This window comes from Phalacrocorax carbo, chromosome 4 (assembly GCF_963921805.1).
Source record: "Phalacrocorax carbo chromosome 4, bPhaCar2.1, whole genome shotgun sequence".
In the NCBI taxonomy this organism is placed as follows: Eukaryota; Metazoa; Chordata; class Aves; order Suliformes; family Phalacrocoracidae; genus Phalacrocorax; species Phalacrocorax carbo.
Window position 1 is genome coordinate 10,681,104 of NC_087516.1, and position 16,127 is coordinate 10,697,230.

Sequence of the window (16,127 nt, forward strand, 5' to 3'; positions counted from 1 at the left end):
TGATACAACAAACACAGACATTTAGGTTTACACACCAGTTTGTTCAGGTAGCTCAGCTCTAAAACAATTTGGAATTCCTGGCATTTACCTTAAAGAAATGCAACCAAATAAGGAATGTAACCACCCTGAAGGATGTAGGGAGTGCACAGCAACAACCGTTAAGTGTGAAAAACCTGTTATTTCCAAATAACTGATTTTATTTGCTGTCTAGTCAGGAAAGTGGCAGGAACAAACTGCAATGTGGCTATGAGTGAAGGGAAGTCAGGAAGGGAAATAATGATTGTCGCCTCAGAGGCTACTCAGCCAGCAGACCCTTCAGCCATAGGATAAAATTTTCTAGTGTAAAACTGGAGAAGGGAGGACAGCACCATGGTAGGAATTTATAATGACGTCTATAGCTTCTAAAATGCTTTGGCAATTTGTGTATTTAGAAATATATGTCTCAGAGCAAGCAAGCTGAGAGCCTTCCCAGAACTGACTTTGGAACACAGGAAGTTCCACCTCAATAAGAGAAAAAAAACTTCTTTCCTGTGAGGGTGACAGAGCAGTGGAACAGGCTGCCCTGGGAGGTTGTGGAGTCTCCTTCAATGGAGACATTAGAAACCTGCCTGGATGCATTCCTGGGCCCCTTGCTCTAGATGTCCCTGCTCAAGCTCAAGACGATCTCTAGAGGTCCGTTCCAACCCCCACCATTCTGTGATTCTGTGACTGAATTTAGTGACTGAATTCACTAACCTGAATTTAGTGCAAGTACTAAAGAGGATTTATTAACTCACTGTGAAACCAGTGCATAGGAAAAGAGGTAGAATCTGTATACACTGGATGGGAGCTTAAAAGAGCACTGATTTGAGTCGTCAGCCTCAGTGAGATTGCTTAAGAATACAAGAGTGCAGGATCCAGCTCATTTTCTTTAAGAGACATTCAAAGATGTATACTTGCATATGCAGGACCCAAACATGTGTCATCCCAGGACACGATCCTCCTGCTTTCCTGAGTCTATTTAACTATACCTATAGTACTAAACTAAACAAAGCCAGGGCATACTCAGCTGTCACCTCACAGTCTCCAGTGTCATTTCAGTCTTCCCAGCTAGCACTCTCCCAAGCAATGCCCCATCACAGTTTGGGAATAGCATCAGTCAGATGCTATTCTCTTCCCAGAAAGCAGAATAAAAATACTTACTCTGCTGTAAAGAGGAAGGTAGTACAGTTGTGTGGATGTCAGCCATGCTGCTATGCTGTACTAAAGTGATTTCCTCTCAGGCCTTTACCCATTTTATTTACTAGTGCTGTATGGCTATCCCTCTCCATAAATAAAAATATACTTTGGCTCACCAGGGCTATAATAAATTGCTCGGAAAATTCATTAGCTATCACTGTGTAATCTAAAGCTTTCACCACCCAAGAGGCAGCTGTCCACACAGTGGCTTATAACAATCTGTTAAGAGAAGTTTGGGCCCATAAGGTGTTTTATAGGACGAAAGATCTAACTGGTAATTCACAGGCAAAGTTCAGCCTGCAGGGTGTTTCCATCTGGTCCACTGCCTTCTGGAAGAGGACAGGGCAGCTGTTCATATTACTTGCTGCTCAGTCAGCCAAATGTCACATCCTTTACTCGCCGAGCTTGGATCCTGAAGCCAGTGCAGCATCCAAGGAAGTCAGGAGGCACGCTGTGTTATGCAGGGCTGCCACACTTCCACAGTTTGGGAAGGTGAGAAAAATGGGCTGTCCTATAGCTGGCTGCCAGCTACCAAAACTGGGCCATAAGACTTTTCAGTTTCTCAGCTATTATAATGAGGATTACAGTGATCAGCAGGAGTAACACCTACACAGGAATTTTTTCCACCTCTACGGCATCTACGTTTCACTTGTAGGTAAAAGTCACTGGCAAGTGAAGCCTGAGAGCTCACCAGCAAAATGATCTGGCATCTTTTCAGGAGCAAGGCAGCATATGAAGTCATGTTTTCACTTGATCAATGAATACACACCTGAGGAGGACATTCTGAGCACCTGAAATCAATTAAAAGTTACCCAGCAAACCCAAACACATACCCAACATGTGTAACTCACCATGCCTTTGCTCCGTGCTTTTGGAGAGTGCAAGTCAGCAATTATAGCTGTGGAGAGGCTGACGTTCCCTTTGCTTATTCCACCTACGATCCTGGAGAGAAGAAAAACGCCAAAAGTCCTAGAGGCAGCCCATAGGGCGTATGATGTTATCAAACCCATCTGCAGAAGCAAGAAAGGGTTCTTTATAAAGCAGAGCAAAGTTTATATACTTTCTGCATACTTCCCAGCTAAACATTTAATTTGTTTGTTTGTTTTCAACAGCTGCTCCCAAGCCCCATGTAACAGAAGTGTCTGAATAGGCTGATACTGCACTATGTCCTGGACAGTGATATCGAAGATTAGAAACAAATCCATACAATCCTCATATAAATGTGAGATTACTAATAAAATCAGAAGGGCAAAGAAAGTTCAGAAGCAGCTAAATCAGTCCGGGGCACAAAACCACTTTTGTACATCCCGCTCCACTGATTTCCAACTCCAAGAGAATTCTGTTTCAAAATAAGAAGAATTCAGAGTTCTAGCCCTTAAATTTCATGATCAATCATAAGCACGCCTGTTTGCCTAATTCACTCTCCACAAACCTACAGGTTAGGGGAGTTTGTATACCATTTGCTGCCAAGTTCCTCCATATATGTACACACTTGTTCTGCACTGCTTCTGTAATTAGAACCCCATACCAGCAACAGAGAAAATGTTCTGTAGAATGTTCATGTTCATAAGAAACACACCTTACCCTGCTGTATAGCACTCCCTGACCAACAATCCCCAGGCTCTGTGAAATAGGTCATGAAGTGATCAGCCCTCATTAGTCACTTGGGGAACTAAAACATACAGGGATTAAGGCTAACATTTGTAAACAGAGCATCTGAAGTCATACTCCCATACACAGGGGGAAAGGGATTTTGGAAAATCCCAGCAACAGAAGGGTATTTCAGTGCTTCCTATGTACAGTTCTGGATCTGGGAAGCTCAGCTTGTACTTAGTACTTGCATTTGGAATTGTGGCCAAGTGACTTGGCAAGAGGCAGCCAACAACCATCAGACCTAGAACATTCCATTTCCCAATCCTTTGTGCTAACCACAAGACCACAGTGCCTTCAACTGTGTTTTGAGATGTCATGGCTAAAATCAGCATGAGGTACATACCACCGTCATCAAGATGACAGGTCTTCTGCCAAAGCAGTCTGACACAGCACCAGTGAGGGGAGAAGAGAAAAACTGTAGGATGGAAAAGATTGAGCCAATCAGACCTAAAAAAAGAAATAAATATATATATATATATCATTAGACTTGCTGCCTTCACCTTAAATACAAAGACAGCCAACCTGTTCCAGACTTACCACTCCATGACGTCCATTAAAAGTACACAATTAGATGTAAAACAACAGCTATAGAGAACAGCTTTGTCTCTGAAACTAAATCACCCTCAGAACACTGATCAGCAAATACAGACAGACCGGAGTAAGAGGCATAAATTGCATGATTTGCTGGTTACTTCACTGGTGAGAAGGGGTTTGAAACTCTCTGGGTATAATGGAATGCTGATTCTCCAATGCTTCCCCAAATGACTACACATACATTTTCTCTTCCTAAAGCAGAAATAAGGCAGCTGCAACAGTCACAGTTCTTTTAAGATTTTTTGGTTTTTGAACCTGATTCTGTCACACTTAATTAGCTTTTCTTCTCTTTTTATCATGGAAAGAGGGACATAAGCACTGCTGTTAGTGAGGTACCCTAAGAGGTAGGAGTGATTCCAACTGACTCCAACAGCCTTTTGAAATCTGCCCCCAGCTTCTGTGATCTTTAACTCCTCTTTTCTCTTGCCATTTCTAGCTGCACACACTTAAAAATTTGCGCTACACTCTCAAAAAGCAGGCAAAAAATTGCCTTGCTGTCACAGTTTTTCTCTAAAGCAAAAACTGGGTTATATACCTTGGATCATCCAGCTATCAAAGCTTTAAAAGGCAGAGGAGAGAGAGAGACCAGTTCTGCTCCCATTGATTTTGAGGGAGGCAGAATATTGATACTGAATACCTTGGGGAGAACAGCTGCTTGTGATTGCTCAAAAGCCCAAAAAACTGTGTAAAAAGATCACAGAATCATAGAATGGTTTGGGCTGGAAGGGACCTTTAAAGGTCATCTAGTCCAACCCCCCGCAGTGAGCAGAGACATCTTCAACCTGATCAGGTTGCTCAGAGCCCCATCCAACTTGACCTTGAATGTTTCCAGGGACGAGGCATCTACCACCTCTCTGGGCAGCCTGTTCCAGTGCTTCACCACCCTCATAGTAAAAGATTTCTTTCTTATATTTGGTCTGAATCTTCCCTCTTTCAGTTTAAAACCATTACCCCTTGTCCTATCACAACAGGCCCTGCTAAAAAGTCTGTCCCCATCTTTCTTGTAAGCCCCCTTTAAGTACTGAAAGGCCACAGTAAGGTCTCCCTGCAGCCTTCTCTTCTCCAGGCTGAACAACCCCAACTCTCTCAGCCTTTCCTCGTAGGAGAGGTGTTCCATCCCTTGGATTGTTTCTGTGCCCTCCTCTGGACCCGCTCCAACAGGTCCATGTCTTTCCTGTGCTGAGGGCTCCAGAGCTGGACACAGCACTGCTGGTGGGGTCTCACCCGAGCAGAGTAGAGGGGCAGAATCACCTCCCTCGACCTGCTGGCCTCAATCTTATAGATTGGCACATTGGCAGTTTATGTTAATGAGAGACAAGTTTTCCTCCTTGTATTTCTTGCACTGTAAAAACACCCAGGCATGCCAAACACCTCATAGCCAGGGAACAGCAAAAGCAGGGCTGTTCCATGCACGGGAATGAGCCAGGAGTTGAGGGTGACCAGAACACGGGCAGTGCCCTCACTAACCAGGGTGCAGTCCCGCACGACCCAGACGGGCTGGGCAGAGCAGGGTGCCGCTAGCAGGGTCCAGTGACAGTCCCAGACAATGCAAGGGTTATACATCAGGTCCATCCAGGGAGGCCAGTCAGGACCAGCAGGAGACAGGGTCAGAGAAAGGAGTGCAAACAAGACTACAACGTAGGTCCATCCAGTGGATAAGACACCTGCAATGAGGTCCAAGGCCCATCCAAGACATGGGGCCAGAGACAGTCCTAGAGACAAGGATATGCCTACAAAATAGCTCAGGCAAGGCCCTAGGCTGAAATATAGCTCCTGAATCACTGTGCAGAAAGTGTGTGGGTGAAAGCTGGTCACCACAACGAAGTACTGGTACCCTCAGGGCCTTGACAAGGGCAGGGAAGGTTTCTGCCCTGAAGAGGTTGCAGTCTAAGCAAAGGTGAAAGACAGCAGAATATATCTTGCACTGGGAGAAGCAACAAGATGGTCTTGCAAGTATCTTCCCAGTCCTGTGCTCCTCATTGCAGATGAAGGCAATAAAGGAATGCAGGCTGCAGAAGACTGCAGTGGCCTCTGCTTAATGTCGCAAGTACAGTGAACCTTTCCATTATAACCATTTAAGATGCAATCAGACAAGATGGTCTGGGACAGGACCTGACTACAACTAAGATGGCTTGTCCATCTTCCCCTGCTTCTGCAGCCTTGGTCAACTCTGCAGTGAGCTAATTCAACTCAATCTGGCAGAAAACTAATCCAGAAAAAAAGAAAAGTGAAAAAAACCATTTTCTTCTGGTTTAGCAAATTACATGGCTCATTAGGAAAAGCTGTCATTAAAGCCAGCAGAAGAGATGGAATCAAATGTGACAGGCATCGGGTTAATTCAGCCACCTTGCCTGTACCCTCACTGCCTGTGGCTGCCAGGTAATTAGTGAACATTCCCATCACTACTCAATACTGCTTCGAAATACTTCTCTCTCAATACTTCTCTCCTAGAGAGAAAACAGCAAGGGACACCAGTTTCCTTTCTGAGGCAAACAGTGTTTATTTGCATGTTCCCAATTAGATGCTATATTTTCTTCAAAGGGCAAAAAAATCAGTTGGGCTCCTCTGGAAGGAGCAGGGAGATTTCTCCTTCCCCCTTGAAAGCAATTGAGCCAAGTCAAGAGATACAGCACTCCCAAGAGAACAGGACACAGCAGGTAAAAGGAATGGCAGCAAGCTGGGCACGACTGTGAGCTCTCAGCCCCTTGTTTAAACAAAGTCTGAGGTAGAGAGAAGGAACAAGGAGGAGGATTGCGGTCAGGCCTTAGAGGAGGCAGAAAGCAGTTTCTGAGGGATTAAAGAAAACTGTTTCCTACCATTCAAATCTGACCGAAAATTAGCACAGAAACAAAAACATGCCTGCAAGGACACTGTGGGAAAGAAAAAATTTGTTTATAAACTTTCTCATGTCTGTTAAACCCAAAAAAACCTACTTTAAATAGTAACAATACATTCAAACTTACATTCTAATGAAGTTTTCCTTTTCTTTTAGTTTAAAAGCCTTTTGTTTATCTTGGGGGAGGCCTCAGCTCACTAGGAGAGGGTCTAGACGTTTCCAGTTAAAATTAATCCTGACACCCTCAAATCTTCATACTCTGAAATCCCAGTTTCTCACAACTCTAGATCCCAAGGAGCCAAAAGAGCCTCTGATGACATATGATGACATGACATATATTCTGCTGGACTTCCTGCACTCCCCCCACAGGAGATCACCCACCAGAGCATCCTAGTGACAGCAAATGCTTCTGGACCCTGCACATCTGCAGCTCTCCTGCTTTTAATAGGGCTAATGAGATTTAGAAGCAGTGCTGCACTATAGCTGCCCAGCGGGGAGGTGAGACTTGAACTCACAAGCTTCTAATTCCAGTGTTTCCTACTGACTGATCTCCAGTCACATGCGGATCAAGTGTGAAGGGAGAGTAATTTCTGTGACTGTGCAGCATCTAACACAGCAGGCTCCTGACTCTCAGCTGGCAGTCTAACAATAAGGAACAGCAGTCCTCTAATTCTGTAGCCATCTGGTGAGATGGTAGGACAATTCATGTTAAAAGGGACCTCTGGAAGTCACCTTTTCCAACTGCTGGCTCATAGGGTCACCTATGAGGTCAGACCAGATTGTTCAGGGTCTCATGCAGTCAGGGTTTGACAGCCTCTCAGAGGATGGAGGCTATAAAACCTTGCTGGGCAACCTGTTCCACTGGCCATCCTCACTGTGAAAAAGCTCCTCCTTATTTCCAGACTGAACCTCCCTTGCTTCTATTTATGCCTGTTGCCTCTCCTTCTCCCACCATGTACCACAGTGAAATGCCTTGCTGTCTTCTCGATAGCTTCCTCATTGATATCGGAGGGTGCTAACAGCTCCAGCCTGAACAAGCCCAGGCTCCCCAGACCCCCAGTCTTCCTGGCCCTCTGCTGAACTCATTGCAGTTTATAATTATCTTTCTTGTACTGGGGGGCCAAAACTGGATGCAATGCTCTAGATGTGGTCTAACAAGTGCTGAGCAGAGTGGGACAATCGCCCCCCTCAATCTATTGGCTCTGCTGTTCGCACAGCCCAGGTGCTGTTAAGGCTTTTGCTGCCAGGGCTGGCTCATGCTCAGCTTGCTGCTCACCAGGACCCCCAGGGCCTGTACAGCAGAGCAGCTCCCCACCAGTCAGTGCCCAGCCTGTGCCACTGCAAGGGACTACTCCCTCCCTATGGCAAGACTTTGCATTTGTCCATGCTGAATTTCAGAAGGTTCCTGTTGGCTCGTTCCTCCTGCCTGTCTAGGTGTCTCCAAATGACAGAGATGGATCTGTCCAACTCTTCATTGTTATCAGTGTGGTGAAAACAAAATTGTTTATAGCCTTCTGTAAGAGACATTTTCTGTTGTTATTTAAGTCTAAATCCAATAACAGGCAAGCATGCTTTTTGTATTTCTTGTAATTTTCCTCATCATTCATCATTCCTCACACCAACACTGCAGATAACTTGAACACACCACACTTTCTTTAGCGGTGGGGGTGGGGTGGGTCTGTTAGCTTGTTTGTTTAATTTCCATACCTCCAAACAAGACACTGTTGTATTTCCGCTCCGGGGGCATCCCAACCATCCCTGCAAACCAGTCCACACCACGTTGCAATGACAAATAGAATCCATCCTGCAAAACAGATAGCTGAGAGATAGACACAGGAAGACCGTTTCTCTGTTTCATTTTCAGAGCTTAGTGAACTAGAGGTAATGTTTGATGATTCCTTCCCTCCTCCTCAGGAAAATGTCCCGGGTGATCAGTTGTCATAGGTTAAAAATAGCTTAAATTGTGAATGCTAACAGGCAGCAGGTAATTGGGTGTATGTGTCTGGGTGTGGGAATGTCTGAATTTGAACTTTTTAGAACCACCAGGCCTGATACTTGCTAAAACCTGAACTAAATGGAAGTGGCACGTCCTGAATCCTTCAGTTAATGAAAAGACATGAAACACAATCTATCCCTCTACACATACACTGTTTAGACTGGGAGAACCAGGGGCTTGTAGGTCCAGAAAGAAGAGGTGGTGCAAAAAAGAATGGTTCCTGAAAAGAGGAGGAGGACTTTGAAAGAAGAAGGGGACCCTGAGAAGAGGGCTACAGGAAATACACTGGAAGCAGAGGAAGATCCTGGAGATCAGAGCCCATGGTTAGAGTTAGAGATAGGGTTGTAAGAAAGACAAAGGCTACAGCTGCAGTTGGAGTTGGGTTAGAAAGGGGCTGCAAGATAGAGGTGGGGGCTGCAAAAATACTTCTCCCCTGACAACATCTTCATCTTGTCCAGTAACACCTGAGACTGGGAACCGCGAGCAGCAACACAGCAGGGAACCAAAACAACCTTCTGCCCTGCATTGCCAGGCTAGCAGCCAGCTCCCTGCTAAGAACCAAAGTTGAGACCTAGTGACCATGATGCTGAGGGTGGGAGCAGAGTGTGTGAAATACTCAAGTAGGGTAAAACCTCTTATCTCTTTGGTTCTTAGGCACACCCCAGTACGCAGATCCATCAGGGATTGCTGTCTACTCTGTCTCACCAGGGATATCAGTGTAAGTCACAAATGTGCTGGTAATTACAAGGACTAGCCCTTAACACACTTGAATTTTCCCCAAAGCAAATCCCTCATCTTAATGAAAAAGCAAGAGCGAAGCGTCTCATGCAGATTCATAAACAAATTCAGTCCATGAACCATTTTAATGTACTGAATATTATTATTCTGCCTACAGGTTTGCCCCAAGGCAAGGGATTTTTCTTCCACCCTTCGCTAAAGGTTTCACATGTAACATTTTCTGTAGGCTGACTTTCTCTGTTCCTTACCTCAGTCTGGCTGTAATAATCAAGGATGGAAGGAAACAGTGGCAAGATGAGCGCGAATCCCAACAAGTCAATGAAGAGTGCCAGGAAGACAATTGTAATAACACGACTGCAGTTCTGTTCTTGCTTGTCATTCACAGAGTTGCTGCTGGTTTCTCTCTCTTGCAGGGCCATGTTCCCAGGTACTCTGCTTCTAAAAAAGAATATTGATATCCAGTATCAAAAATAATGTAAAAATATCATAAGACTATCTTGTTGATTCACTCTTGCTTTCTACAAACCAAACAAAAATAAATATAAGCTATAGCTATATTAAGCTACCTGGTTTTGAAGGGAACAGGAACCTCAACTCTCTAGCCTTGGTTATTAGCTCAGCACCAAGTTTGCTCACATCAAGAACAGGCTATAAGGGCAGTAAGATAACAAACTCCATTACAGGAGCATCCCAAATAAAACACAGAAATACGGAGCATTTAAGGTTTGTTAATATGTGAGCAATGCTAATGCAACTTTCCCAAATGTTTTCAACGCAGTATTACAGTAAAATAGACAAGGGCACTCACTTTGCTTTGAATATCTATTAGATTATTTATGCCTTCAGTGTATACTACGAATGACTAAAGCAATAACAATTTAAAAAAAAGCTAGACTTCCTAACTATTGCAGGAATGCTGTCTTTAAGATAAATCCTGGAAAGCAATAGCAACTCAAAAATCAACACAACAGAATTTTGAAACTGAAATTTATTTTTCTCTCTTTGGATGACAGCCACTGATAGACTGTGTGAGTTGGGGCATCAAGTGATTAAGGTAGCATTTTAGTTTGTCAGAAATATCAGAACTATCAACTTTATCTGGTAACACTCCAAAAGTGTCCTAAAGACTAAACAAGGGCACAGGCCATACCACGTTCAGTATTTAACAAATAAAGAAGTCAGTCCATATCCTGAAAAAACTCAGTTTCAACAGGTATCAAAGACAAGAATACACAAATCACAAAACTGCAAACTTCAGACTTGTAAAGCATTACAGTATCTCTCAGTCATAAAACAGTCAAATTTACAGTTCCTTCTACTGCAAAAATCCCTGACCATTTGTTGCACTAGACAAGTAAAAAAAGGAGGCAGAATTTCATCCAACAAAGTCAACCAATACCAAAATGTCCATTGACTTTAATGAGTCAGGACTGAAAATGCTGAGCAATTCTTAATATAAATTCTACTCCAGACAAGACATACCGTATTATGCACAAGGCACTTGTGCATGTAACATCATATGACACTAACTGAAGATCACACCACTTTGTTATGCTCAGCAATACTGTTGAGACGTTTCTCTACCTGTGGATTCAGTTTACTAGCACTGAAGAATTACTAAAGTTCAAACGCCACAAGGGAAACACGGAAGAGGGCCACCTGCAATCTATTTATTAAACTCTTGGCATAATGCTCTTATATCTGCTAGTGAAAAGAACAGTTTGGTTATGTTATGGATCCTCTTATTTAAAATGGTAAGCCATCACCGCTACAAATATTTAGCACTATTTTGTTTTACCCAAATGATACAAGAGCATCTAGAGCCAAAACAACCATTCCTTTAGCCAAATCCTCCCTAGCCCTAGGTCTGTCCAGCCAATAGCTGAGGGATGGGTCACTGTGGCTATCTTGGTTTTCCTCACAATTTGTTTATTCATCCACTGAATTTTATTACCAAGATGAACTTTATTCCAGGGTTATTTGCACAGGGTAACATCCTTTACACCTTACCCTTACTGCCATTTCAGCTCGCGTGAGGCTTGAACCTACTGATGCTAGCACTGACCTTTTATTCAGCTCCACTTTCGGCTGCGTGGTTGCAATTTCCCTTACGCAATATCCCAAGGCACTACATGTTTCTGCCTTTGTGCTCCATCAGTTTTGTTGTTCAAACCTCTCCATATTTTTTTGCTAGGCAGGAAACCACTAAACATTTTATGGGTCCTGGCATGCCGTCAGCAAAAACGAAACACTTCACCTCTACCATGACATTTAACTTCTGTGAGACTTGTTTGAAGTGAGGGTAGTTCAGGGAAGTTCCTTCCCTGGGCACGGTTGTCCCTGACACTTGGCGCGGCTCTGCCTCGGCTCTCCCCAGCCATCCCCGTCTGTGTCTCATCACTTCTGCCTTCAGCCTCCAGCCGGCCGGGCCGAGGTTTGATGCTGTGCTTCTCAGGAAGGGATCAGCAGCAAAGCCGGCCCTGCCCTAACGCACAGAGATTTGTCATCAACCAGCAGGAAGAATTTTATCCTTCTGGTGTTTTCTTAACATCCCTTCCCCCCTCTGAAATTTCCTAGGCCCGGCTTTACCTTGCGAAGCCTTGGGAAGGCTCCTCTGACTCCTTAACAAAGTCCCGATTCAGGTCAAGAGCAGGAGTTTCAACGGGGGAAGTGCGGGGAGAAAAAAACCAAGGCAATTTCCCAAAGCAGCCAAAGCCCAGAGGACGGGGGGCCGCCGACCGGGAAAGGGACGGCCCTGGAGAGACGTGGGATCCGCGGCGAGGACCCGCTGTCCCCCCACAAGGCACCCTCCTCCTGCTGCTCCCGCCGCCGCCGCCGCCGGGTCCGAACCCCCAGGACCCCCAGCCCCGCTGAGGCGAGCCGTGCCCGGCCCAGACCCTCTCCCCCCTGGCCGCTCTCCCTCCGTCCCACGCCCCGGCAGAGCCTGCCCCGCTCCGCGCCACCTACCGCTCCTCAGGGGGGCCGGGCCCGCGGGCGGGTCTCCTCCGCCTGCCAAGAGCCCTCCCTCGGGGATGCTGCGGGCGGGCGGCGGCGGCTCCTCCCCAGCCCTCCGCAGCGCCCGCCGGCCTTCCTCTTCCGGCCGCGGATGGAGCCGTGGCGGGTGCCGCCGAGAACGAAGGGTGGGAGGCTGTCTGCCCTGTGAGGGGGATAGCGGCGGCGGCCCGGCAGGCGCCCCTCGGCGCGGCGGGAAGCCGCCGCTGCACGGGGCTGAGGGAGCGGCGAGGCAGGCCCGGCCGCTCAGAGGGACTTGAAACGCGGGCTGAGGGAAGTGCCTTGTGAAGAGAGCCTCGGTCCTCCTAAATATCCAGTTAAACTGTTCATCTCGTACCTCAAACGGCAGCCGTTCCTCCTTGGCTTCTTAAAGACTTTTCATAAAAAAAAAAACCACCACCACCCCCCCAAAAAAAACCCAAATACAACAACAACAAAAACCCAGACTTGTTCCAAGAAGAGAGGACCCTTCTTTAGTTGCTACATAGCCACGTTACAGCAGCAGTTAGCTGTGGTTCTGATAAATGAAAATTTCCTGGTATCTGATGAACAGAAAAATGTAGTTGCAAAAGACGTAACTGTTCCTAAAACAAACTGCCCCCTTAAAACATCAAGTTTTTTAGCACAAAGACCATGAAGAAATCTTGTATTGATAGCACCGTGTACTATTGTTCTCTTGTCCACCCACATCTGATACCCAAGCTGCCTAATTAAAACCTGAGTATATGGTTACAAGTGGACTAAGCACATATATCTTCATAAATAAATAAGGATTTGCTACCCAATTGTTTAAAACAAATTAATACCGGTGTTGGCAAGACTTCTTGTTCCCTTCAAGGTAATACAATCCCATCTGTGGGGTGCATTTATGGTTATTAACGCTTGGATGAAGGAAGACCTTCCACGCACCCGTGACATCTGCCATGGATTCCCCAACCGATTAGATTTGGAGGAGCTTATCTGAGCATAGCATCAGGATTAATGTGCCAGTTAAGTCAAACAGTGAGCTACGACTCCCTGAACATTTATGTACTCACAGTTTGGTGTGAGAAAAGGAGTTTGGTAGGTATGGTACATACTCTGAAAAACAAACGGTTACGCAAGGATCTCTGCTGACTTAGAGGCAAACTTCTGCTTTCAGGTGCTCCAGAGTAAACATAAATAATCAGTCTGGAAAATACATGTAGATATATTCTTCTGGCTCCAAATCATTGTATATAACTGACCAAGCACCATCTGAATTCAGATGCATTTAAAAACAAAACAAAACAAAACAAAATCAATCTCTTCCTGTTGTTAAACCTACCAGCCTAAAGCTTCTGCAGATCACTGAGCCCAGTTGTGGTACTGCAGTCAACCATGTCGTACAATGCTGCACGTAAACACCTCGTGCTGCTTATAGAACTAGATAGGTCATTGCCCACCCCATCCCAGTGGAAGGCCAGTCCAAAAGCTTGTAGCTCTGACAGACAAAAACTTAAATTTGTGTTTTATAGTACATTTCTTAATGATGATTTTTTTCTCGTTATCAGTCTTGGGTTTTTTTTTTCAAGTAACGCCTCTTCCACTCTGGCTTTTACTTCCCTGCTCTATTGCTAAAGAGCAATAGTATTAACCCAAACATTAACATTTTAAAGGATTTAATGCCATACAGGGTCTTCAATCTAGTATTTTATACTAGCCAGTGTTTAGACTGCATGAAAAATTTTAGTTATCCACTCCAGACCTAATTTATTGAACATTACCCCTCACACACACCACCCCAAAATATCAAACTGCATACCAGCTGTCAACTGACAAAGACTGAAACTAATGAGGAAGTGTTTCATGCTGTCATAAATAATTTATGCAATTCCTATCTCAGTTTTATTCTCACCCTCTTTACAGTATTCAGGGTAGCTATTCTCTGGGATAGCTGACACTGACAGATAAATTACCTTGACAAGTCAGCTGAACTAAAGGAAAAATAGTAATTTTCCTTTTTTGTGTCTCATGACTTGATTGTAGTTACAGAATACTTTCTTTTTTGGCTAATTAGTAACAGATTTATATCTGATAACAGATGTATCAAAAGGCCTGTTATGACAGTTCCTCATTTAAAAGCAACACAGAGACAAGAGAATAATTGGTGAATGTGACTGTGTTCAAAAAACTATGAGAAACAGTTTGCTGACTCTCAAGCTTGTCCAAGCCCTTCATAGTCCAATTGCCCAGACCTTCCTACCACCTTGCAGGGTATCGGAGCACCACCACAATGGCAGAGCTATCGGACTGTATTGATTATTAAGCTGAGACAAGACTAGGTATTCCTGCTTTTCTAGTCATGTAAAACACTACATGTTAAGCATCACCATTAGTCCCAGGTTCATAATATTAAATCTGATTTTAAATATTGACAATACAATTTGTAAAAATGAACACAGCAATTTTCATTCGGAAGGATTTCAAGACACAACTACATTCAACCTGGCATTCCAAACAGTCATGCAAGTTTATCAGCTAAGGTTTCCCTGTCCTTTATCGTTTTTCATCGGCATCGCAAGATATCTCTTTCTTGGCCCAAAACCCGTCCTTTCCCACAAACGCTATCATCCCATCTTATGTGTGTGTCTCCCTTATTTCCTTCTTACCTCCCTTACTGAGGAATAACAAGCTGCAAGTGGTACCAAAACTCACTGCTCCAGAATCAAAAGTGGAGCCTCTCTGTGATTCTAATACCCTGCTGGGTAAATCCTCTGGAGCTACTTGCTGTTGGAAAAATGAAGTCACGTAAGTAAACAGTAATACTTTTTTTGACAGTTTATTTGTGCAAAGGAGAAGTATACTGGGACTAAAACCCCAAACTGAAAGTGCTGATTTACAGCATGAAATAGGAAGTTAGCCCCTTCCTCACTGCTTCAGTCTTAAGTTCTTGGCTTGAACTATATAAAAAGTTTTGGTTCTAAAGATAATTACTTTTTTTTTTTAAAAAAAAAGGAAGAAAGTAATCCATACTGTGCCAAATGGAAATAAAACAGGAGGTATACTCATCTTCTGAGATCCCTTTGAAGTTTCAGAAGATGTCTTTACTGATTTTGGAAAGGTTAGCTGAAAACATATTTGTTTCAGAAGCATGAATGGATTTCAAACACAGAAATCTTACTAATTTTTATGTGACGTGAGTATCACCCCCATGTGTACTTAGTATCCAGCCTATTTTAACACTTAATACAACTGGTTTTGCAAGCCAAAAAAGCTGATGATCATCACACAGTACTTGCATTGCTACAGTCGCACTGAGATTCAATAAAAGTCCTTTTCTCCAAATAAAGCGCTTTTCTCTTTTAAGAAACATACATAGAAAAACCTTTAACAAGACTTACCTTACAAAGAAAGGCTTTACACTTAAACTCTAATGACAAAACTGTTTTAACTCATCCCCTCCTAGTTTTAGTCTTGCTTCCATTACAAGTCCCATTTGAAAAAAAACCAAAAACCACCAAACCAACCAACCATCCACCCAAAAAAACATTCTAAGCCAGTCTGAAACAACCAGGCCTAACTGTTAGATCAGATTTACTGCCAGTGTTTAAGTCTCTCTCTATGAACAGATGGTAAGCATTACCATGTCAGGGTTACCTATTGGCCAAAAACCAATAGATCAGATATAGTAACAATGATTGGAAATGGGAGAGGTTTTGCTTGTTTTTATAAAGAACCATAGCCATTACTTCATTCTTTGTAGGATCTTCTTTATAGTTTGTTCTTTAGACTGAAATTGGAACATTATCGTGAAAAGGGATTTCATTTTCCTGAGAGTTTTCCAAGAAAAAAATTACAATTTTCCTCAGTGCATAACAACTGTCACTGAACCTACCAAAAAGGTAGGTCACAGTGAATACCTGAATAGGTCAGACTAGCACCTTTAAATAACTGCGATGCTTTATATCTCATTGCAATGTTTCTTCACAAATACAGTATATATATAAAAAAAAAGTGTTAGAAGAATTTATTCGTTCTATTTGAAGAGCAGATGTTTTCCAGAGTCATGGTGAGCAGTTATCAGTAATTAGACATATATGATAAAATAAGAGGACAGAG

The 16,127-nt window shown here is 43.8% G+C and overlaps 1 protein-coding gene across 8 annotated transcripts in view; it reads right to left on the bottom strand.

Annotated features, from left to right (window-relative positions):
- Positions 1-12,214, bottom strand: part of MFSD10 (major facilitator superfamily domain containing 10) — a 28,204-nt gene extending 15,990 nt beyond the window's left edge. The window contains exons 1-6 of one of the 8 annotated variants that reach the window (XM_064449031.1): positions 11,625-11,996; positions 11,293-11,520; positions 9,284-9,473; positions 8,009-8,105; positions 3,215-3,286; positions 2,070-2,228 (exon numbers count right to left, since the gene is read on the bottom strand). In XM_064449031.1, the coding sequence (XP_064305101.1) occupies positions 2,070-2,228; positions 3,215-3,286; positions 8,009-8,105; positions 9,284-9,414 (459 nt within the window). In that variant the 5' untranslated portion in view covers positions 9,415-9,473; positions 11,293-11,520; positions 11,625-11,996. The other 7 variants (XM_064449027.1, XM_064449032.1, XM_064449028.1 and 4 more) reach the window with 7 other exon arrangements.
- Between the last annotated feature and the right edge of the window lie 3,913 nt (positions 12,215-16,127).